The 24,769-nt window shown below is 38.8% G+C and overlaps 1 protein-coding gene across 1 annotated transcript in view; it reads left to right on the top strand.

The window, feature by feature from the left end:
* DAW1 (dynein assembly factor with WD repeats 1) overlaps nucleotides 1–24,769 on the top strand; it is a 50,703-nt gene that overhangs the window by 3,955 nt on the left and 21,979 nt on the right. The window contains exons 2-5 of the mRNA XM_004385818.1: nucleotides 12,805–12,877; nucleotides 17,779–17,923; nucleotides 19,537–19,595; nucleotides 22,579–22,701. Coding sequence (XP_004385875.1) covers nucleotides 12,805–12,877; nucleotides 17,779–17,923; nucleotides 19,537–19,595; nucleotides 22,579–22,701 — 400 coding nt within the window. The remainder of the gene's footprint in view (nucleotides 1–12,804; nucleotides 12,878–17,778; nucleotides 17,924–19,536; nucleotides 19,596–22,578; nucleotides 22,702–24,769) is intronic.

Here is a 24,769-nt window from a genome sequence, read left to right as displayed (position 1 = left end):
ATGGATCCCTTCCAGCTACTATCTCATTTGTCTCATTCTCTTCAAACCTGGTTGAAAGAGTGTTATCCCCAATTTCTCTCCTCCCTTTCCTCTTGAACCCATCCTGATTAGTCCACAGAAGCTGCCCTTTTCAAGATCCCAATGACCTCCATACCCCTAAATCTGTTGGCCATGTCTCGGTCCTGGTCTCTCCTGACTGACAGCAGCCTTCAACCCATTCCAACACCCCGTCTTTCTTTGGCTTCCAGGGCACACACTCTGTTTTGACTCCTGGTCACATTATCACAGTCTATCTTGTTGGTTCCTCCTCTTTCTGATCTCTTAATGTTGGAGTGCCCCAGGGCTCTGTCCTTAGATTTTTCTCTTTTCTATTTACATTCATTTGCTAGACCATCTCTCCATCCTTGAGGCTTTAAATACTGTCCAGTGAAGCAAAGATATATGTTTCTAGCTCAGACGTCCCCCCGGGAACTTTAGCCCCAAGGACCTAACTGCCTGCGCCCCATCTCCCTCTGGATGTCCAAGCACATCTCACATGGGGTCCCCCAGTCTCTCCCATCTCAGTTAACGGCAGCGCCAATTTCCATTAACTCATGCCAAAACCTTAGACTTACCTTGTCTCCTTCCTCTCTTATTTTTCACATTCTGCATCTGGTCCAATAACAATTCCTGTCAGTTCTACCTTCAAAATAAATACAGAATTCGATAACTTCTCCTCACCCCAACTGCTATCAGTCTCTCTCTTTTGCTGAGATTATTGCTAGAGCTTTCGCCCGTGCCGCATGTCATTCTGTTTTCAACCCAGCAGCGGGGGTAACTCTGTTAGAAGGTAATTCTGGTTGTGTCACCTCTCTGCTCAAGCACTCCCATGCCTTTCTGTCTCACTTAAAGTAAAAGGCCCAGAATCTCCAAGACCCTATAGGATCTCTCTGAGTTTGCCAGTTTCTACTTTCCCCTCCAGCAACACTACTCCCTGTACTATTCCTTGGACAGGCCAGGTGTACCCTCACGTGGGGTCTCTGAAGTTGCCATTCTCTTTGTCTGGAACAATCTTCCCCTGGACATACGCATGGCTAGTGCCTTCAAAAATTTTAGATTTTTTCCTCAGAAGTTAGTAAAGTGAAGCCTTATCTGACAACTCTTCCAAGAATTTCCACTCCATCCCCAAGATATTTTGTAGCCCGCTTTCCTGCTTTGTCTTTTCTTCTAGTACCATCTCAATCCAACATACCACTATTTTACTTACTTATCTTGCTTATTCTCCCCCACTAGAATAAACACTTCATGAGGGTAGAGACTTGTCGTTTTGCTTACTACTATATCTCTAGCACCCAAAACAGTGCTGGTATATAAATAGGGACAGAGTAGAACTTCCCCCTAGGGTTTCCAAGGAGAAACTGGTGTATTTAAACTACTGACCTTTTGGTTAGCAGCCAAACGCTTAACCACTGCACCACCAGGGCTCCTGGTGAGTAAATAGAAGAGTTCATTGAGATGATGTGTTTTAAGTAGAATGCCTGGAACCATTCCTGAAATGTGAATGGGTCCGATAGATGGCCTCTAGATCTGCTCCAGCTCTAGGAATTGTTATCATTAGTTGCTGTCAAGGCAATTCCAACTCATGGAGACCCCATGTGTGCAGAGCTGAACTGCCCCGTAGGGTTTTCAAGGCTGTGAACTTTTGGGAGCAGATCACCAGGTCTGTCTTCTGAGGCGCCTCTAGGTGGGTCTGAACTGCCAACCTTTAGGATAGTAGTTGAGCACTTAACCCTTTGTGCCACCCAGGGACTCCCAGGATTCTAACTGTTGTTGTTGTTAGGTGCTGGCAAGCTGGTTCCAACTTATAGCAACACTGTGTTCAATAGAACGAAACACTGCCTGGTCCTGCGCCATCTTCACAATTGTTGCTATGTTTGAGCACGTTGTTGCAGCCACTGTGTCAGTCCATCTTGTTGAGGGTCTTCCTCTTTTTCTGTGATCCACTACTTTACCAAGCATGATGTCCTTCTCCGGGGACTGATCCCTCCTGATAACCTGTCTGAAGTGCTTAAGATGAAGTCTCGCCATCCTTCCTTCTAAGAAGCCTTCTGACTGTACTACTTCCAAGAAAGATTTGTTCATTCTTTGGGCAATCCATGGTATATTCAATATTCTTCACCAACACCGTAATTCAAATACATCAATTCTTCTTTGGTCTTCCTCATTCATTGTCCAGCTTTCACATGCATATGAGGTGATTGAAAATACCATGGCTTGGGTCAGGTGCGCCTTAGTCCACAAAGTGATGTTTTTGCTTTTTAACAGTTTGAGGAGATCTTTTGCAGCATTCCAAACACCAGTAATTATCAATGCATCTTGATTGCATGTTTGATCAGTTTCAGACTGCAAAGTTGGTAAAAATCTTCAATGTCCTCATGTTTGACATTAGTGGTTGGTGTGTAAATTTGAATAATAGTCATATTAACTGGTCTTCTTTGTAGCTGTATGGATATTATATCCTATCACTGATAGTGTTATACTTCAGGATAGATCGTGAAATGTTCTTTTTGACAATGAATGCGATGCCATTCCTCTTTGATTTGCTCTTCCCAGCATAGTAGACCATATGATTGTCTAGTTCAGAATGGCCAATACCAGTCCATTTCAGCTCACTAACACCTATGATATCGATCTTCAAGTGTTCCATTTCATCTTTGACAACTTCCAATTTTCCTAGATTCAATTACTTCATACATTCTATGTTCCAATTACTAATGGATGTTTGCAGCTGTTTCTTCTCATTTTGAGTTGTGCCACATCAGCAAATGAAGGTCCTGAAAGCTTGAATCCATCCACATCTTTAAGGTTGACTCTACTTCTGAGGAGGCAGCTCTTCCTCAGTTATATTTTGAGTGCTTTCCACCCTGAGGGGCTCATCTTCTGGCACTATATCAGAAATGCTCTGCTGCTTTTCATGGTTTTCACTGGTCAATTTTTTCAGAAGTAGACCGCCAGGTCCTTCTTCCTGTTCTGTCTTAGTCTAGAAGCTTTGCTGAAACCTGTCCACCATAGGTCACCCTGCTGGTATTTGAAATAGCTGTGGTATAGCTTCCAGCATTACAGCAAGGCGCAAGCCACTGCAGAATGACAAACTGACAGACGAGTGGCGGAGGATTTTAACAGCAACCTTCAATTCAAGTAGTTAGGCTTTAGACTTACGTTGTTGTTTTGTTAAGTGTTGTTGAGTTGGTTCCAACTCATAGGGACCCTATGTATAGCAGAATGAAACATTGCTTGGTCCTGTGCCATGCTCACAATAGTAGGTATTGTTGCAGTCACTGTGTCAGTCCATCTCTTTGAGGGTGTTTCTTTTTATTGTTGACCCTCTACTTTACCAAGCATGATGTCCTTCTCCAGGGATTGGTCCTTCCTGATAACATGTCCAAAGTAAGCAAGACGAAGTCTTGCCATCCTCTCATTTAAGGAACATTCTGGCTGTACTTCTTCCAAGATAGATTTGTTTGTTCTTCTGGCAGTCCGTTGTATGTTTAATATTCATAATTATTCAACACCATAATTCAAATAAATCAATTCTTCTTCTGTCTTCCTTTTTCATACTTTTGACTCTTGCTTTCATAAATGATTCTCTTTTAATGAGGTCATATTATTTACCATGTTAGAAATGTAATTCCTGACTTCCAATCTTTGGTGTGCCATATTGTATGCAGTTTTCGAAGGTTCTACTGAATAACAGGTGAGTGTTTGCAATACCATTGTCAATTAGGGGAAAAAAAGGCCCTTACCACTGAATTGTTCCCATGTTACCTTTATCCCTTCTGCGTAGAAAGCAGTTTGCTTCTCCTCCTAATCCTGTGGTTTAAGTCTTCCTCCTTTCCTCTGAAAGTTGGCTCCCATGCTAACATATAAGGTCAGGAGCATTCTGTTGTTGGCATCCATTGAATTATCCCTCTCCCTATCTAAATTCCTGACGACTCAGTGTACATAGCAGTAATCTCACTAACCAAGCCTGGGGCATTCCCTTTTTACCTTGGTCACATTCATTAACTCACACACTTTTCACTTAGTGTATTTCATACACTCTCTTCACTTGCATAATCCACTTTAATTAATATTTATTTTGGTTCCTTCTCATGGCCAAAGAACAAGGGGACTTCACACAATAAATGAAAGCCAGGACTGTCATTACTGAGTCAGTTGAAAAGCACATATGCAACACCCACTCTGAACTCTGTGAAGATTTTACACTTCATTATCTAGATCCATTTGTACAGCAACCCAGCTAACTTTTAATAGTCAGCATACTTTCAACATTTTTCATTTTCTTAGTAACAAGATAGTAGTGAGTTAAGAAAGCAGACTTTTGTTAATTTGTTTGCTGCATTTCCTTAGCATAATATTAGATTATGCTGTGTGGGCTGTCAAATATTAATTTTTTTCAGTCTTTCTAATGATTCCTGCTTTTCAGCTGACTCGGTTATGATAGTCTTGGCTTTTATTTAACATGTGAAGTCCCTGTGTTCTTTGGCCATGAGAAGGAACTAAAATAAATATTAATTAAACTGGTTAATATTCTGAACCCTTTAAGCACTTCTGTTGATGGAATATGATATGAGTAGAGAACACTAATGTCTTTTAAAGCAAAGCATTTAATACATTGCAGAATTTTGGGGGTAGAGGCTGCTTACCTAAGTGTTTTTGGGAATTATACCTGTTGCATAAGCGTTCGTGACCAAGGAAGGATCAAGAAAATTAAGATACTAAACAAAGTAATCATTGAAAGAAAGCGTGTATTTCCGGCAGCATCTTTATCTCTTTTCTATTTGTATTCTTCACAGTACAAGTCACAGCCTCTTCCCTGTATTGGAGCTCTGTAGTCATTAGATGGACGGACAGATTGTGTTGGTGTTCCATCACCATTAAGCAATCAAATGTATATGTGTCAGATTTTGTACTTCATTTTCTAGATCCATTTGTACAGCAATCCAACTGACTTTTAATAGTCGATTTAAAGACTTTTAACATTTTTCAATTTATTAGTAACAAGATATTAGTGAGTAGAGAAAGCAGATTTTTATTAATCTGTTTGCCACATTTCCTTAGAGTAATGTAGATTATGCTGTGTGGGCTCTCAAACGCTACTTTTTCAACCTTTCTCTGATTAGTATTATATTACTCTAAATTATTATTATATTACTGATTGTTATTATTATATTACTGTTTATTATTATATTACTCTGATTATTATTACATTACTTATTCATTGTTTGGAGTTCCTGGGTGGCACAAACAGTTAAGTGTTTGGCTACTAACTGAAAAGTTGGCAGTTTGAACCCACCCAGAGGTGCCTTAGAAGAAAGGCCTGGCAATCTGCTTCTGAAACATCACAGCCTTTACAATCCTAAGGAGCTTAGTACTACTCTGCAACACATGGGGTCACCATGAGTCAGGATTAACTTGGTGGCAATTTTTATTTTTATTATATTTATTTTTTTGTATCAATATACTCAAATGTTTGCTGTCTACTTACCTCACTATTAAATAGTGTGTATTTTTGTTGTTGTTAGGTGCTGTCAAGTCGGTTCTGACTCATAGCAATTCTGTGTACAACAGAATGAAACACTGCCCAGTCCTGCACCATCTGCACAATTGCTGCTATTCTTGAGCCCATTGTTGCAGCCACTGTGTCAATCCATCTTGTTGAGGGTCTTTCTCTTTTTTGATGACCCTCTACTTTACCAAGCATGATGTCCTTCTCCAGGGACTGGCCCCTCCTAATAACATGTCCAAAGTATGTGAGACTTAAGTCCTGCCATCCTTTCTTCTAAGGAGCATTCTGGCTGTACTGCTTCCAGGACAGATTTGTTCGTTTTTCTGGCAGTCCATGGTATATTCAGTATTCTTCGCCAACACCATAATTCAGAGGTGTCAATTCTTTGGTCTTCATTATTCATTGTTCAGTTTTCAAATGCTTATGAGGTGATCAAAAATACCATAGTGTCTTAGTCATCTACTGCTGTTATAATAAAAATACCACAAGTGGATTGCTTTAACAAAGAGATGTTTATTCTCTCACAATCCAGTAGGCTACAAGTCCAAAAAATTCAGGGCATTAGCTCCAGTAGAAGGCTTCTCTCTGTTGGCTCTGGAGGAAGGTCCTTGTGATGCATCAGTCTTCCCCTGGTCTAGAAGCATCTCAGTGCAGGAACCTCAGGTCCAAAGGACATACTCTGCTCTTGGCACTGCTTTCTTGGTGGTGTGAGGTTCCCATGTGTCTCTGCTCGCTACTCCCTTTTATATCTCAAAAGAGATTGGCTTAAGACACTATCCAGTCTTGTATACCTCATCAGTATAATTGCCACTAATCCATCTTATTAGATAATAGTGATTGAGTTTACAACACATAAGGAAATCACATCAGATTACAAAATGGTACACAATTATATATTACTGGGAATCATGACCCAGCCAAGTTGATGGGTATTTTTGGGAGACACAATTCAGTCCATGACACATGACTTAGGTCAGGTACAGCTTAGTCCTCAAAGTGACATCTTTGCTTTTTAACACTTTAAAGAGGTCTTTTGCAGCAGATTTGCCCAGTGCTATACATTATTTGATTTCTTGATTGCTACTTTTATGGGCATTGCTTGTGAATCAAAGTGAAATGAAATCCTTGACAATGTCAATCTTTTCTCCTTTTATCATAATGTTGCTTATTGGTCCAGTTGTGAGGATTTTTGTTTTCTTTATGCTGAGTTGTAATCCATACTGAAAGTCTTTGATCTTCATCAGTAATATTTCAAGTCCTCTTCACTTTCAGCAAGCAAGGTTGTGTCATCTGCATATTGCAGATTGTTAATAAATCTTCCTCCAATCTTGATGCTGCATTCTTCTTCATATAGTCCAGCTTCTTGGATTAGTTGTTCAGCATATAGATTGAATACTATGGACAAAGGATACAACCCTTTCCTGACTTTAAACCACACAGTATCCCCTTGTTCTTTTCCAATGACTGCCTCTTGATCTATGTACAGGTTCCTCATGAGCACAATTAAGTGTTCTGGAATTCCCCTTTTTCACAATGTTATCTGTAATTTGTTTTATGATCCATACAGTTGAATACCTTTGCATAGTCAATAAAACACAAGTAAACATCTTTCTGGTATTCTCTGCTTTCAGCCAAGATCCATCTGACATCAGCAACGATATCCCTTGTTCCTCGTCCTCTTCTGAATCTGGCTTGAATTTCTGGAAGTTTACTGTTGATGTACTGCTGCAACCATTTTTGAATTACCTTCAGCAAAATTTTACTTGCATGTGATATTAATGATATTTTTGATAATTTCCACATTCTGTTGGATCGTCTTTCTTTGGAATGGGCACAAATATGAATCTCTTCCAGTCATATGGCCAGGCAGCCGTCTTCCAAATTTCTTGGCATAGATGAATGAACTCTTCCAACGTTGCATCCATTTGTTGAAACATCTCAATTGGTATTCTGTCAATTCCTGGAGCCTTGTTTTTCACCAGTGACTTCAGAGCAGCTTGGAGTCTTTCCTCAATTACCATCAGTTGTTGATCATATGCTACCTCCCGAAATGGTTGAATGTCTTTCAGTTCTTTTTGGTACGGTGACTGTGTATTTTTTCCATCTTTTGATGCTTCCTATGTAGTTCAATATTTTGACCATATCCTTCAATATTGGAACTCGAGGCTTGAAGTTTTTCTTCAGTTCTTTCAGTTGAGAAATGCTGAGCATGTTCTTCCCTTTTGTTTTTCTAACTCCAGGTCTTTGCACGTGTCATTATAGTACTTTACTTTGTCTTCTCGAACTGCCCTTTGAAATCTGCTGTTTTGCTCTTTTATGGTATCATTTCTTCCATTTGCTTTAGCTATTCAATGTTCAAGAGCAAGTTTCAGAGTCTTCTGACATCCGTTTTGGTCTTTTCTTTCTTTCCTGTCTTTTTAATGACCTTTTGCTTTCTTTATGTATGATGTCCTTGATGTCATTCCATAACTTGTCATTAGTGTTCAGTGCATCAAATCTATTCTTGAGATGGTCTCTAAATTCAGATGGGATATACTCAAGGTCATATTTTGGCTCTTGTGTACTTGTTTTAATTTTCTTCAGCTTCAACTTTAACTTGCATATGAGCAATTGATGGTCTGTTTCGCAGTCGGCCCTTGGCTTTGTTCTGACTGATGATATTGAGTTTCTCCATTGTCACTTTCCATAGATGTAGTTGATTTGATTCCTGTGTATTCCATCTGGTGAGGTCCACGTGTATAAAACCCGTTGCCATCGAGTCTATTCTGACTCATAGCAACCCTATAGGAAAGAGTAGAAATGTCTCATAGGGTTTCCAAGGAATGGCTGATGGATTCAAACTGCTGACCTTTTGGTTAGCAGCCAAACTCTTAACCACTGTGCCGCCAAGGCTCATGTATAGTCACCGTTTATGTTGTTGAAAAAAGGTATTTGCAATGAAGTCGTTAGTCTTGCCACATTCTATCATGCGATCTCCAATGTCGTTTCTATCATAGAGGTCATGGATAATGCACAAAATTAATGCAAAAAGTCTATAATTGCAGAAGAGTAAAAGAAACAGTCCTTGATGATGATAATGTATTGCATTGATACAGACTTTGTATGTTCCAGAGTACTGTATCTTACCTGAGTTATCAAATAAACTTGTGGGGATCTTCACCTTTGAGAGTTTATATTCTAATAATGATGATCTTTATAATATTTTTCCTTTTTCCTCTTTTCTTATTTTCTATTACTTTTCTAATTATAAAAGTAATACTTATAACCAAACTTTTGAAAAATACATCAAGGTATAAAGAATAAAATAAAAATCACTAGTAATTCCTTCACTTCTCTATCTTTTTAGTTTCTATTCTTTTTCTACTCATTTTGCACCCAGATACATTAAAATAAAATTGCCTATCACCCTGTTTAGTATCTTAGAAACTGCTGTTTTATTACTCATGTCAACTTTCACCTTAATTAAAAATTGAAATTTTGATTATAAAGGCAATACATGCTTGTTATAAGAATATGTAATATTTAATGCATAAAGTAAAAGTTTCACCTGTCCTGACTCCCCTTCCCCCTGAAAATATCTGTCCATGACAAAGCCACTTTATATTTTGGGCCAGTCTCTTTTACGCATATGTATCAACATACGTATGTAATATCATTTTTTAATTGTGTTTTTGGTGAAGTTTACACAAGAAATTAGGTTCTCATTTAACGACTTCTATACGTCTTGTTCAGTGACATTGGTTACATATTTCACAATATATCAGCATTCTCATTATTTCCTTTCTGGTTGTTCTGTTTCCATTAATCTAGCCTCCATTTCCCTCCTTACCTTCTTATCTTTGGTCTAGGGTAAATATTTACCATTTGGTTTCATTTATATGATTATTTTGAGGAGCACAGTACTCATGGGTGATATTAATTCTTTTAAGGGTCTGTCTTAGGCTGGGTTCTCTAGAGAAGCAAAACAGGTGAAGTGTATAAATACATACATACGTACATACATATATATGTATGTATATATAAGCAAACCCATTGACATCGAGTTGATTCCGACTCATAGCGACCCTATAGGACAGAGTAGAACTGCCCCATAGAATTTCCAAAGAGTGCCTGGTGGATTCAAACTGCTGACCTTTTGGTTAGCAGCCATAGCTCTATACCACCAGGGTTTCCATATATATGTGTGTGTGTATATATATATGTAGAGAAAGAGAGAGAGATTTATATCAAGGAAATGGCTCACATGATTGTAGAGGCTGGAATGTCCCAAGTTTGTGGGACAGGCTGGAGGCTTCTCCTGACTCATATAGCTGCAAGGGCTGGTGAACCCAAGATCAGCAGGTAAGATGCTAGCTCAAGTTCCAAGAACTGGAAGTCTGATGAACAGGAGCCAGCTGCAGGATCCAGAGTGAGCAAAAGCCTGTGAGCCTTGCCAGAAAGTCCACCTATGTTGGATGCAGGCCACACCCCCAAGGAAACTCCCTTTCAACTGATTGGCTACTCACAGCAGATTCCATCATGGAGGTGATCAGATTATATCAGATGTCATCACGGAGATGTTTACACCATTATACGACTGCCAAGCTACATCGTAACTGCCAAGCCACTGAGAATCATGGCCCAGCCATGATTGACACACAACCTTAACGATAATAGGGCCAGTCTGTCAGCTGGCTGAAAGGTGACCTCTGGGAATGGTTTGAGTTCCAAGCTTAAAGAGTATCTCAGGATGATAGTCTTGGAGGTTCATCTAGTCTCTACCAGTCCAGTAAGTCTGGCCTTTTTTTTAGGAATTTGAGTTTAATAACATTATTTTTTTCTTGCCTTTTTTAAACTGAAAAATAACCTTCTAGGGCATCTTTCCCTATCTAATGTGTGTACTGCATACTTTTGAATGACCAACTATTGACTAGGAAGTACCATAATTTATTGTATCAGTTCATTGTTTATAGAGATTTAGATTTTTCTAAATTTCCTATTATGACCAATGCAGGAATGAACAACCTTGAATATTACATCTTTGTGCAATTCTTTTTGTATAAATTCTTACACTTGAAATTGCTGAACCATTTAACACTTATTCATTCAAGAAATAAAGGGCATCACACCAAAAATATGACACTTAAAATTTTGTTAGACAGCATTCCATGACCCTCTTGTGAAAGGGACCACCTAACATGTCCACCAACAGTATACAAGAATGCCTGTGTCTTCAACCTTGTAATGTTGAATATTATCAGTCTTTGGAATCTTTGCCAATCCAATGGGTTAAAAAATAGATCTGTTTATTTTATTTTGCATTTCTTCATATTAATGAAGTTGTGAACCTTTTATTTTGGTGTGATTATTGATCACTGTCTCACTTTGTAAATTGACTGTTCATGCCTTTTTTCTTTTTAAAAAATATTTTTAAAGTTTTTTATACTGAGTTCTTTAAGACACACACATATATATGCACAAAGCTTTGTATTTTTTTCCTCCTGATTATTTGTCTTTAACTTTGTAGTATCTTTTATTGTGTATAAGTTTAAAATTTATATCGCACAAATCAGTCAGTTTTTTCTTTTGTAGTTTTTGTGCCTTACATCTTGCTTAAAAACCAATTGCAGACACTAAGATATAAATATATTCTACTATTTTGAATATTTAATATTTTATTTTTAATATTAAAATCTCTAATCAAACTGCAATGTATTTTTGTATGGCATGTGTGATAAAAATCTAATTTTATTATATTTTCCAAAATCTAACTGATTGTTCCATCATTATTTATTGAATGAGCCATTGTTTCTCAATTAATTTGAAATATTGCCTTCACTTTATTTTTAAATTTGTATGTATAGATGATTTTACTGTAATTTTTTTTGTCAGAACCACTCTTTATTGCTCTATAGTTTTTTTCTGATATATGGTAGAGTAAAATTGTACGTTAAAAAAATCATATTCTTATTACATTAACTCCATAGATTAATTTGATACCCTTACAACATTGCTTTTTCTCATCCAGAAATTTATCCATTTCTCTTAACTTTTTGTATATCCTATAGTACAACTAGGTCTTGCATCTTTCTTGTTGATTTTATTTTTAGGTATTCAATGGTTTCTTCTGCGTTTGTAAATGTGTGATCTTTCTTTTAACTACATCTTCACTTGACAATTTATCTATTTCTTATCTACTGCCAATCTTAGCATTTTTTCTATACTATTCATCTTTATAAGCCACCTTTAATCCTTTTTAGAACATGCCATCATGTGGCATCTAAATTTTTAAAAAGATTCTAACAACGCTGTAATATCTGTATTTTGTTGAAAAGTTTAATGTGACAAGAGCAGCCTTTTTTCACTCTTAAGGAAAAAAGAATAGTGTTTGCAGTGGTTGGTTCTTCACAGAGTCTTTTGTTGAGGTTTAATGTAGTATCAAAGAAGACTATCCATATGAGAGTGCTTTTAAAATCCTTGTCAGATAATTTCAACATCTGATTCATTACAGTTTTGGCTTCTGTTGATTGTCTTTTCCTGGTTCTTGGTATGATGGGTGATTTTTTGTTGTATCTGGGGCATTTTAGCAGACTCTTGATCCTACCTAAATCCTCTGTTTTATTAGGCCATCACTCTGTTTCCATTTAGCGCATAGGTTCTGTCTGCTTTTGTGGGCTTTAGTTCCAAATGACAGTTTCGTTTTCTGAGCCCTTGCACTATTACTCTGGTCTGTTTTGTTCTTCTTCTGCTGCTAGGGCTTCCACTGGTGGATTGGACTGCCTGCAAGGGCCCCATTTGTGGAGGGGAATTAGGGCTCCTCATCAGGTCTTTGTTGGGCTTCCCTTTTCCTGATCCTTTGGCCAGAAAAAAGCATGCTTTTTTTCTTTTAATGCCTTTTGCTGGTTCCAGGTCGCAAGTCCCTTTTGTCCCCAGTTCAAGGGTATATGGGAGATCAAAAGAAAACTCGGGAAACTCACCGTACTGTCGTTTCTTAAGTCTTGACGTCTCTAGCCAGTCCATCTTCTATCCAACTTTCAGAATCCGTTTATTGTTGTCTGTTGAACAATTTTAAAGTTATTTAGTTTTATTTAGAGAGGAGGACCAGGGAATAGTTAGTCTACATCATCTTGTTTCAAAACCAGACTTCACTGTATATTTTTCACAGTGAAAAATTTTAAAATTGAAAAATATAAATGAAAAAATATCAGAGTAGATTAACTTTTAGCATGGGCTGTCATCATAATTGTTTAATAGCATATGTTTGTTCATTTTTATAGGAATTATGTTGGAATATGAAAAAAGTGGAGAATTAAAGACCAGATCCATAGACTTACTTGATCTCAGTCCTAGGTAAGTTAGCTATATAATGTAAAGGCAACAAGTATTTCATCTCCAAAATTTTTATTGAAAAACTCTGACGTGAATGATGTGTGAATGTGCTGAATAAACTTAATAGAAAATTATTGCTAAAAAAATATTCTTTTGTTTTGTATTATTTCCTGTTTCACTTTCAGTGTGTTCTACATGAGTGTCTTGCTGAATAAGAGGAAAAAGGGATGATCAGTTTGCCCTTTTTCTCTTTATTAAACAACCTATACTGACTATAGAAGGAGCCCTGGTAGCACAGTGGGTAAATTGCTCGGCTGCTAACTGAAAGGTTGGCGATTTGAACCCACCAGCTGCTCCGTGGGAAAAAGATGTGGTAGTCTGCTTCTGTAAAGATTTAAAGACTTGGAAACCCCATAGGGTCGCTATGAGTCAGAATTGACTCAAAGGCAGTGGGTTTTGGGGGTACTGGCTACAGAATTTTTTTTTTTGAACAAACTTTCTTATAGAATAGTTTTAGATTTACAGAAAACTTGTAATTACCGAGAGTTCCCATATATCTCACACCAATTTCTCCTGTTATTAACATCTACATTAATATGGTACATTAGCCACAACTGATGAACCAGTATTGATTGATACATTATTATGAACTAAAGCCCATACTTTGTTCAAGTTCTCTTAGCTTTTCCCTAATGCCCGTTTCTGTCTCAGGATCCCACCCAGGACACCACGTTGCATTTAGTCATCATGGCCCCTTAGGCTCTTCTTGGCTGTGATGGTTTCTCAGACTTTCCTTGTTTTTGATGGCCTTGACAGTTTCCAGGATTACTGGTTACTGGGTTTTAAGAATGTTACTGAGTCTATTATTTTCCGAGTAAATAAAAATGTTATAGGGTTGACTGCATATGTACCTCCTCCTTAGGGGTCAAGGGGCAGAAGTGGGTGGAGCCTAATCTGTGTCTTTGAAGGTTGGTGCACTCTCAGGGGAAATCCCTTTGTGAGGTGGTAATGCCCAGAATTCAGTCCCTTTAGGAAATCTTGGAGCTCTGGTGGTGTAGTGGTTAAGAGTTTAGCTGCTAACCAAAACAAAAGGTTGGCAGTTTGAATCTACCAGCCACTCCTTGGAAACCCCATGGGGCAATTCTGTTCTGCCCTATAGGGTTGCTATTAGTTGGAATCAACTCGATGGCAACAAGTTTGGTTTTTTTCTTTGATTGGGAAATCTTATGTGAAAGTCCACTTCAGGAGACAGAGACAGATTCATGATCAGACCTGTAGGAGTCCAAGTCCAGATATTTATTTTCCCCCAGATTTTCAATGGGTAAAAATAAAAACAGAACAAAAATACCACAATATGTGCTTTAGAGGTGTGGCCTGGGGATACAGCTGTTTTTGCAGTATGACTGTCCTTTTAGTTTGTATGATTGTAGGGGAGAGGAGAAGAGTCTGTCAGGCAGGGACCTCTCAGATATGTCAAATAAATAGATGAGCTGCTTTCTAGGTCTAAAATTATTCCACATGGCATCATAGCTGGTGGAGAGAAGGGCTTCCTTAGGTCTGGAGCTTCTGCTGCTCAAGAGGTGGCATTTGAGGGCACTTGTCTTAGAGTGAAGACAGTGATGGCTTTAAGGATGATGGTCTAGTTAGGGTCCAAGTCTTATTCCAGGTGCCTGGCATAGAGAATGTAGTCAGTGGAGATACATATACACACACACACACACATACACACACATATATATTAAACCAAAGAATGAATAGTGGCACAAAAAATGTCATTGAATTTTGTCTACAACAATCCTGTTTAACCTATTTTTTAGGGGAAGTCAAGGCATAATATCAAATCAAGGCTTGTTATTTCTGTAGATAGGCTAGATTACTGATTCTTGTGACTATGCTAGCATGTAGAAAGTTTTGTTAGACATTCATTTATTCTATCAGCAAATAAATATTTGGCACCTACTAGATACAAAGCTGTATGTTAGATTCTATAAGAGATTACAAAGATACTGAACATCATACCTACCCTCAGGGGCTTATTGTTGAGTTGGAGAAACAGCATGTACAAAATGGAACATTGTACAAGTGGTACAGATAAAGTTCTGTGGGAGAGAATAACTTCCAGCTAGAGATCCAGTAAAAACACAGATGTTAAATTTTGAAAGTCTGGATCTTATTTCTAGTTGTGCCTGAGAATCTGGAAGTGTTCTGCATCTAAACACACTTGCATTGTAGATGACATACTGGAGATACTGGGCTGGAAAATAGCGGTTAATTAGAATACTGCAGGGTTGGGATGTACTGAGTAAGTGTCTGGTTCATTAAGATCTTGCTAGAAAATAGATTTTGATTTATGCTTGTTGTTAGAAACCTTTCCAAGAGCCTTGTTATCCTTTTCAGTCTTATGAAAGTTTAACTATTTGGACAGCTGAGTTCCTTGGAGTTTATCAAAGTCATAATTATAAACCTTCTCTCTCTCTCTCTGACTGATTTCAATTCAAATCATTCACTCCTATCTTTGAATTGTAAGTTATTTTTTGACCCTGGTTGCATAGTGGTTAAGTGCTACAGCTGCTAACCAAAGGGTCGGCAGTTCGAATCTGCCAGGCGCTCCTCAGAAACTCTGTGGGGCAGTTATACTCTGTCCTGTAGGGTCGCTATGAGTTGGAATTGACTTGACGGCAATGGGTTTGTTTTTGTTTTTTTTTGGCACCACATCTTTCACACTCCCAGGACTGAGTCTGTAGTAAAAACCAAAACTAAATCCATTACTGTCAAGTCGATTCCGACTCATACCGACCCTATAGGACAGAGTAAAACTGCTCCATAGGGTTTCCAAGGAACACCTGGTAGACTTGAACTCCCGACCTTTTGGTTAGCAGCTGTAGCTCTTAACCACTACACCACCAGGGTTTTTGAGCCTATAGTAGGAACTCAATAAATCTGAACCGAATGAATAGTCTCATTCATCCATCCTTGTGTTCCTCAGAGAACCTAGTTCAGTGCTTTGCCCAGAACCAGAGCTTAGGAGTTGTTTATGATGAGGAGATGATGTTTTTCACAGGTAAGGTTCTCTGGGAAGCAGAGACTGAGACAGAGTTAGGTGGGCAAAAGGCCTATTGGGCAGTGGCACCTCCGAAAGACCAGGGGATGAAGCAGGATCGGGCAGGGGGAGCAATCAGACCACCAAAACGAAGACTTGACAGTCTGCTGGCCCAGAGGGGAACTTTGGAGCAAGGTATGCCAGAGGAGTCCCATGTGGGGCAGAAATGGCCAGGCCTGGCACCAGCCCTGTGCTTAGTCCTTGGTTGAGGGCCACCAGAGAAGAGCAAGCCTTTGGCTCAAATGCTGAGGGCAATGCTGAAGGAGCCACAGCTGGAGGCTGTCAGCCAACTAAACTCCTCACAGCTGGGCCACGAGTCCTGTCTTTACCTGGGGGAGTGCATCTTGGAGACACGTTTGTGACGTATTTTGCAAAATGGCCCTCCTTGAGCTATATGGACATTAATTATTTTTTTTCAACTAATATTATTCTGGAATAGAAAAATTTACTAGAATTTTTATAGATTATTTGAATACCATGAAGAACACTTGAGTCTGTTTTTTTTTCAAACCAGTTCTCTTTCAGGAATGTAATATTATAGCCCATAAGAAATATTAGTAACTGTAATTCATTGGATGTTTATTTTTGTTTGGGCACTGAGTTAAGCACTTTATTTAAAAACCTAATCTTTCTGAACTTGGTTTCTTCATTTCTAAAATATTTATAATGAAAGCATTAATTTAGAGAGTTATTATAAGGATTGAGTGAGAGAACATGTATAAAGTGAAACGTATAGTACCAGCACATTTATTTAAATTGTTGTAAAAATATATATAGCACAGCATTTGCCAGTTTAAGGTTTTTCACATATACAGTTTAATGACATCAACTACATTCATCATATCTGCCAATATCTGCTGCCAAATTTCCATCACCATAAACAGTGTTGAAAAGCAAAGATGTCACCTTGAAGACTAAGGTGTGCCTGACCCAAGCCATAGCTAGACAATGAATAAGGAAGACCGAAGAAGAATTGATGCCTTTGAATTGTGGTATTGGCGAAGAATATTGAATATACCATGGACTGCCAAAAGAACAAACAAATCTGTCTTGGAAGAAGTACAACCAGAATGCTCCTTAGAAGCTAGAATGGCAAGACTACGTCTCACATACTTTGGACATGTTGTCAGGAGGGACCAGTCCCTGGAGAAGGACATCATACTTGGTAAAGTGGAAGGTTATCGAAAAAGAGAAAGACCCACAACAAGGTGGATTGACACAGTGGCAGCAACAATGGCTCAAGCATAACGATTACTGTAAGGTTGGCGCAGGACCCAGCAGTGTTTTGTTCTATTGTACATAGGGTTGCTGTGAGTCGAAACTGACTCCATGGCACCTAGCAACAACGTGAACAGAACGTCAGTGCTTTCCAAACAATGACTCCCCATTTCTCCCTCCCTCCCACCCCTGGTAGTACCAGCACATTGAAATTATTTTGTTTTAGAAGAAAAAAAGAAGCCGGAAAAAGAAAAGAGAGAAAAAGAGCGCATGTTCAGAACTAGCATGCGTTCTGCCTTCCTAGGTGAGAAAATCACAATCTCTGCACACCTTCCAGGGGAGAGGTCCCAGTTATTGAGAAAAAGCATCTAGAGAATCCGAGAGGCTTTCTGTCATCCATGCGTCAATGCCCTTTATTGGTTTGTGTGATAGATTTTTTTTTCCTAGAAATTTCTTGGGAAAGATGATGGAATCCCCAACATTTCATAAATATCGTGCTTCCTAAACCAATACAGCTTTTCATGTAATGAGTGTATGTGCAATTTTTGAAATAGAAAAAAGGTAACTTACTGTTTTTATTATTATTATTTTGGGTCAATTTCAGTACTGATGTCAGAGCCTTAGTAGATGAGATCCAGAAAGCAGAACCTCTGATCACTGCTTCACGAACAGAACAAGTGAAACTTCTAATACAGAGGTTACAAGATAAACTCCGACAGCACAAGGACCACAAATTCTACCTTTTTAAGGTAATGTGTGTTTTAAAATATTAAGTAGAAACATTTCTGTGAAACAACTAGTTTTCTATTAATCTCTAGTAAAATATGAACCACATTTTCTCTTTCCCTAAAAATATTTTTTTCCGAGAAAAATACCTGTCAGTGGTTCATTTCAGCACCTCACATATGTTTGCTAAGAGGAAGTCTCAATAAATGTTTGTTGGATGAATAATGACATGCAAAACATTTATTTCTTGAGAGGTTGAAAAAAAGATCTTTACTAATTTGAGCTCCTCTCTATAATGATGTTTTAAGGAGTACCATGTAGGTAGGTTTAAATTATTGAATAATTGAACATTTTTTTTTAGTTAGAATAATATTAAGTTGTATTTCATGGGTATGCCGACTTTTCAGATTTTCTACTTCCATATAATTTAAACTGTATTTCAGTAAATTATGTATTGATTTAGCTTATATAATTTTAATTAATTATTAACATGCTTATTTTACTCTGTATTTTTTGATGGTTTAATTAAAGAATATAAGAAATGTAGCCATTAAGGACCTTTTTTTTTTATTCAATAGTACTTAATAATTGTTTATTCTGATTGCTTCTATTATACTGTTTTTCTTTTTTCATGATTTAAATATAATTAATATAGTAAAATATGATTATTATTTATGTACTCAGCATGCTTTATCTGGTACAAAATATCCAGGCAATCTTTTGCAGTCATCGATTCAAGTTTAGACGATGAGGTTACTCCTGTAATATGTCTTTGTCCAGCAGGTGGCGCTGTTTAACTTCAAATATGAGCTCCACAGTGTGCCCTTGTAATTTATCCTCCAAATCCGAAAATTTTTGATAGCCATAGGGGAAGCTATTAATAGTTACACCCTGGCAACAGACGTAACTGGGGCTGTCCTAGCCTAGCCAATCACTCTATAAACCGATTATCCAGTGTATGTATATTCATTCAATAAATATTTATTAAGCATTTGCTATATGCTAGACAATGTGGGGATTGAAAGTGAGAGAAAATAACACGTAGCCTCGACTCTCAAGGAGCTTTAGGATTCAAAAAGTAATAATAGGTTGTAAAATCTATATTCGAAACATCTAACATATTTCCTATTTACTCTATGTATACAAATATGCAAACCCACATACAATACGTAAAAGAAAATATAAATTACTGCTATTTGGCATCTTATTTTGGAGCCCTGGTAGCACAGTGTTTAAGAGCATGGCTGTTAACCAAAAGTTCGGCAGTTGGAATCCACCAGCCACTCCTTGGAAACCTTAAGGGGCAGTTCTTCTCTGTCCTGTGGGGTCGCTATGAGTCAGAGTCGACTCGATGGCAGTGGGTATTTTTGGTTTGGGGCATCTTATTTAATATCCATAATTTATCCTAAAGGTAAATTGGTGGAAAACATACAGTCACGTTTTTGCAATTATCAGTAACTACAAACTGTATTATTGGTCTTAATAATAGAAGGTGCAATGTATTTTTTTCTCGTTTGTTCAGATATTGACAGTTGTCCATTTCTGCATGTAATTGTGACAACATTGAATTAGTTGAAGTTTAAATTAATTGAATTTAATTTGGTTTGGGTTTAAAACAATGTTTTCTTTACCAAAGGTCCTCAGAGCACATATTCTACCATTGACTAATGTTGCACTTAACAAGTCGGGCTCATGGTAAGATTCCCTTTTTATTTCTAATTTTTAACAATCCAGGGATAAAAATTGTCTAAGGCTTTAGTTGTTGAAGAGGCCAGTTAAGTATATAGTGTTCTCATATCTCTCATTTCAGTACCCTACTGAATATAGAGGAGAAATAATAAGCCTTCTCTCTCCTGACCCTAAATATGAGATTTCTATAGTATTTGTGCCATTGTGGTAACCTCTGGGTGGGAGGCCTGTTGAGTTGTCAGCAAATAGTACAGCTGCTGTGTAAATTGACTTGGGCATGGTAAGGCGATTTCTGGTGTGTATGGGGAAGCTTGTTGTTCTTGTTAGGTGCTGTTGAGTCAGTTCTGACTCAGAGATCCTATGTTCAACAGAACAAAACACTGCCTGTCCTGTACCATCCGCACAGTTGTTGCTATGTTTGAGCCATTGTTGCAGCCATTGTGTCAGTCCATCTCATTGAGGGTCTTCCTCTTTTTCTCTGAGACTCTGCTTTAGCAAGCACGATGTCCTTCTCCAGGGACTGTTCCCTCCTGATAACATGTCCCAAATACTTACGAGGAAGTCTTGCCATCCTCCTTTGTAAGGAGCATTCTGACTGTACTTCTTCCAAGACAAATTTGTTCATTCTTCTGGAAGTCCATGATATATTCAATGTTCTTCACCAACACGATAATTCAGAGGCATCAATTCTTCTCCAGTCTTGCTTATTCATTGTCCAGCTTTCGCATGCATATGAGGTGACTGAAAATACCATGGCTTGGGTCAGGCACACCTCAGTCCTCAAAGTGACATCCTTGCCTTTCAACGCGTTGAAGAGTATTTTGCAGCACATTTGTTCAGTGCAATATGTCGTCTGAGTTCTTGACTGCTGCTTCTGTGGGGGTTGAAGCAGCATGGGAAAGGGGGTGATCTCTCATATTTGGCTTGGCATTAGGAGCAGTCGGGCAGGGACAGCCTCATGATTGCTTGTGGTGAGTGGATTCAGAGGAGGTGTTTTCTACCTAGCTCAGCGTCATGGGGTATGGCCAACAGGACCTTCAAGCCTGTTTTGAGTATGCCTTTGATCATCTTGTAACCTAAGGTGCTAAGTAGGAGAGATGAGGTAGAAGGGTTGTCTTGATCTAGACAGATATAATCATGTCTATATGTGCATAAAGGAGATCTGGTGGTGCAGTGGTTAAGAGCTACAGCTGCTAACCAAAAGGTCAGCAGTTCAAATCCACCAGACGCTCCTTGGAAACCTTATGGGGCAGTTCTACTCTGTTCTATAGGGTCGCTATGAGTCGGAATTGACTCGACGGCAATGGATTTGTTTTTTTTTTTTTTTTTTGGTTTATACGTGCATAAAGGAGACCTCATGGTGCAGTGGTTAAGCGCTTGGCTGCTAACCAGAAGGTCAGCGGTTCGAACCTACTAGGTGCTCCGTGAGAGAAAGAAATGGCAGTCTGCTTCCGTAAAGATTACAGCCTTGGAAATTCTATGGGGGTAGAACTCTTTCCTATAGGGTCACTATGAGTCAGAATCAACGTGACGGCAGTGTTGGGTTTTTTTGTATGTGTGCATATGTGTATACTTGTAAATGTAAAGGAAGGTCGTGGGAGAAGACGCTAGAAAGAAAATGCCTAGAAGGGAATCAGAAATACGTGTTACCTTGTCAACGCGCCGGTTTAGTTGGGTTTAGGTTCTAGGATTTGTTTTCTCTTTTTATCATTACCACTTGAAATGTAGACTGGCTTTTCAATTTTGTGCATTTCTTTTTCTGTTTTGGAAAGAAAATGATCTTTTTGTTATCCTTTAGAAACATTTCTATTTCAGAGATATATTTTTAAAGAATGAAAATCTCTTTTCTATTGGAATATTGAAAGAATGACTAAGATATTATTATTTTACTGTAAAATATTAGACAGCAGTATACTAGCTTCTCCTGTAGTAGAGTAGCCATTTTAAAGGAGTAGTTTACTTATTAAACAAGTAGTTATTGAATGCCTAATAGTGTGCCAGTCATTGTACTAGTTCCTGCAGATGATGGTGGCAAACGCAATGGGTAGAAGGAACAGCATGATTAAAAGAAACAATTTGACTCTTCAGAGGCTAGCAGGAAAGGGAGTGTAGCAGTCAGGGTGTGCAGTGGGAGACGTTGAGGTCCCCGAGGTAGCCAGGGACCCCAGTGACTTTGTAGACCATGAGCAGAAGTTTGAATTTTCCACCAGATTGCTGGGCAGCTGTTCAAGGAAGGTTAAAATGGTAACTCCAATTTCTGTGTGGAAAACAGGTTTGTAAGGGCCATGAGCAAGCCAAGACTCATTAGAATTCTGTTTTGTTTGCTTAGACAAGAGGTGGAGACCTTGGAGTTTGCGAGGATCGGCCTGTGTTAACAGGACTAATAGACTGGCTGTGCGATATGAGGGAAGGAGAGGGCTCAAGGATGACACCGAGGTCTTAGGGTCTGACCAACAGGGAGAGTGGTGATGCCTTTATTGAGACATATTAGAGCTTCACAAACGTTAGTGATTATTGTTGTTGTTGTTAGGTGCTGTCGAGTTGGTTCCGACTCATGGCGACCCTATAGGACAGAGCAGAACTGCCCCACAGTGTTTCCAAGGAGAGGCTGGTGGATTCCAACTGCCGCCCTTTTGGTTAGCAGCCAAGCTCTTAACCACTACGCCACCAGCGCTCCAACTGATTATTATACAGAGTATATAATTATATATAACATATAATAACATATTACGAAAATGAAAATGCTTGCTGGCAGCATTATTCTTTATTTTATTTCATGACTGATTTTTGGGTTTGGGATAAAATTCGAAAGTTTCTAAGTCAACCGATTCAGAAATTGTTCCTGATTTAACTAAATTTGTTCTGCATACTCGATTCGTATTGTAAAAAGCAAAGTAAATTGGATTATTATCCCACAAGTAAAGAAATGAAGTGTTTGAGTAAGACCCTGGTATTCTTACCCTGTGATGTATTCCTATGTATTTGTCAGCTTTATCACAGGAAGCTATGACCGGACCTGCAAACTCTGGGACACTGCTTCAGGAGAGGAGCTGCACACCCTGGAGGGCCACAGGAATGTGGTCTATGCCATAGCCTTCAACAACCCTTATGGGTAAGTGGACATCCATTCACTTATTCCTTCCTGCCTTCACTTATTCGTTCGTCCATTTATTGGATGAGGAAGGAAGAAGATAGACAGCAACATTTATCGAGTGCCTGATGTGTGATTTGGAAGCCTTTAAAATAGCTCCTTCAATCTTTATGAAAGCCCTTTGGGAGCCCTGGTGGTGCAGTGGTTAAGGTCTCAGCTGCTAACCAAAATGTTGGCAGTTCAAATCCACCAGCCGCCCCTTGGAAACCCTGTGGGGCAGTTGTACTCTGTCCTGTAGGGTCGCTATGAGTCGGAACCGACTTGACAGCACCTAACAAAAACAACACCGTAAACCAGTTGGTTGAGTCAGCTCCAACTCATGGCGACCTCATGTGTGTCAGAGTAGAACTGGGCTCCAGAGGATTTTCAATGGCTGATTTTTCAGAATTATATTGCCAGGTGGAATATAATATTCAAGTGCCCTTCCGAGGATCATACAGAAGTAAAGACAACTGGAGTTCAAGATCAAGCAAGACTGACTCTAAGGCACCTGGGAGTTCTCTGAGAGGTTGTTCCTGTGATGTTTATAAACTGGGCTGATGCCTCTGGAGAATTCGACATACATGCGTAGCATGGTTTACTTTGTTTGAAGTTTCTTTACAGTCTTGCCAGTGAGAAATAAAAAAATGTACATCAATGGCATGCTAAATAACAATACCAAGTAGAATAGAAGCATTTTTTAACCAACCTCCAGTTAACGGGTCCAATAGATTAATCAACATTCTCTCTCCTTTCTTTATGATGTTCTACCTGTACCCATGGCTCCTTGGATACCTGCAGCAGCTAGGTTATGCACTGGTACGCTTAACTTCTCTTCCCACTGGTTGAGTTCTAGGCTTATCAAGAGTAGGCTGTATTTTCTCCCAAACCTGTTTTTGCTGGTTGAGTTTCAATTGTAATTTTGTAATTTAATTAATAGGGCAGTGATGGTTCAGTGGTAGAATTCTCACCTTCCATACAGGAGACCCGGGTTCAATTCTCGGCGAACGGACCTCAAGTACAGCCACCACTTATCTTGTTGGTGGAGGCTTGTGTGTTACTGTGATGCTGAACAGGTTTCAGTGGAGCTTCCAGACTATGACAGACTAGGAAGAACGGTCTGGCCATCTACTTCTGAAAATCAGCCAGTGAAAACCGTATCGATCACAATGGCCTGATCCCATTGAGCAAGGGGTCGCCATGAGTTGGGGGCTGGCTCGACAGCAGCTAACAACAACAAGAAATTTAGTTAAATATTACATAAATAAATGAAGCGGGTGTGAAAAGAAAACTGTTGTTTCCTATGAAAACTTAAATGTAAGTCTTTGAAAAAATTGTTATTAAAGTTGTGGATGAGCTCGATGTAGAATTTAGAAAAGATGTCATAAAACCTAAAAGAATTGTGCACGTGGATTGTTCTGCAAGTATGCTTAAGTCCTTTAAGTTTTAATGCCACTTTAAAGAAAATAAAATTGGAAATTGTGGAGGTTGGATGTGATTTCTGCAAGGCAGATGAGGAGCTCCCATTAGCCGCCCCACATTCAAAGAAAAGGGCTTGACCTCCCATCTGAACACTGGCAAATGAGTGCACATTCGTTTATATTTAAGTGAAAATGTTTGACACATGTATCCTTTTTTTCATGATTGCCCACTTGAAGTGACTTTTTCCATTAACCAAGCTGGTTCAGTGAAAGAGCTTTTACCAGAGTATTATGATAACTAGAACAGAACAGTCAATAGTTCAAAAGTTAAAAGAGGAGAAAGAGATCATCAAGATTTCTCCTGGGTAGAGTCCTTCAGGATGCTATGAGACTAAAGCATGAGCCAGACACATGGACAGAAGTAGACCAGACAGCCTGAGTGCAGGGACTTAGCAGCTTAGGTGAGGATTCATCAGATATGCTCAGCAGCCCGTCTCTCTAGTGAAGATTTCAGGTTGAGCAACGGAAGTGGGTGAGGCCAGCGCAGTCTGGAGTCTGAGATCTGTTCTGTAGGACTGAGTTGCTGTCAAAGGTTGGTGAACAAAGGAGTCCCACGGTGAACGTGCTGC

Source organism: Trichechus manatus, unplaced genomic scaffold (genome assembly GCF_000243295.1).
Source record: "Trichechus manatus latirostris isolate Lorelei unplaced genomic scaffold, TriManLat1.0 scaffold00147, whole genome shotgun sequence".
NCBI lineage: Eukaryota > Metazoa > Chordata > Mammalia > Sirenia > Trichechidae > Trichechus > Trichechus manatus.
The sequence above is the reverse complement of the archived record's forward strand: the minus strand, read 5'-3'. Positions and strand labels throughout refer to the sequence as shown.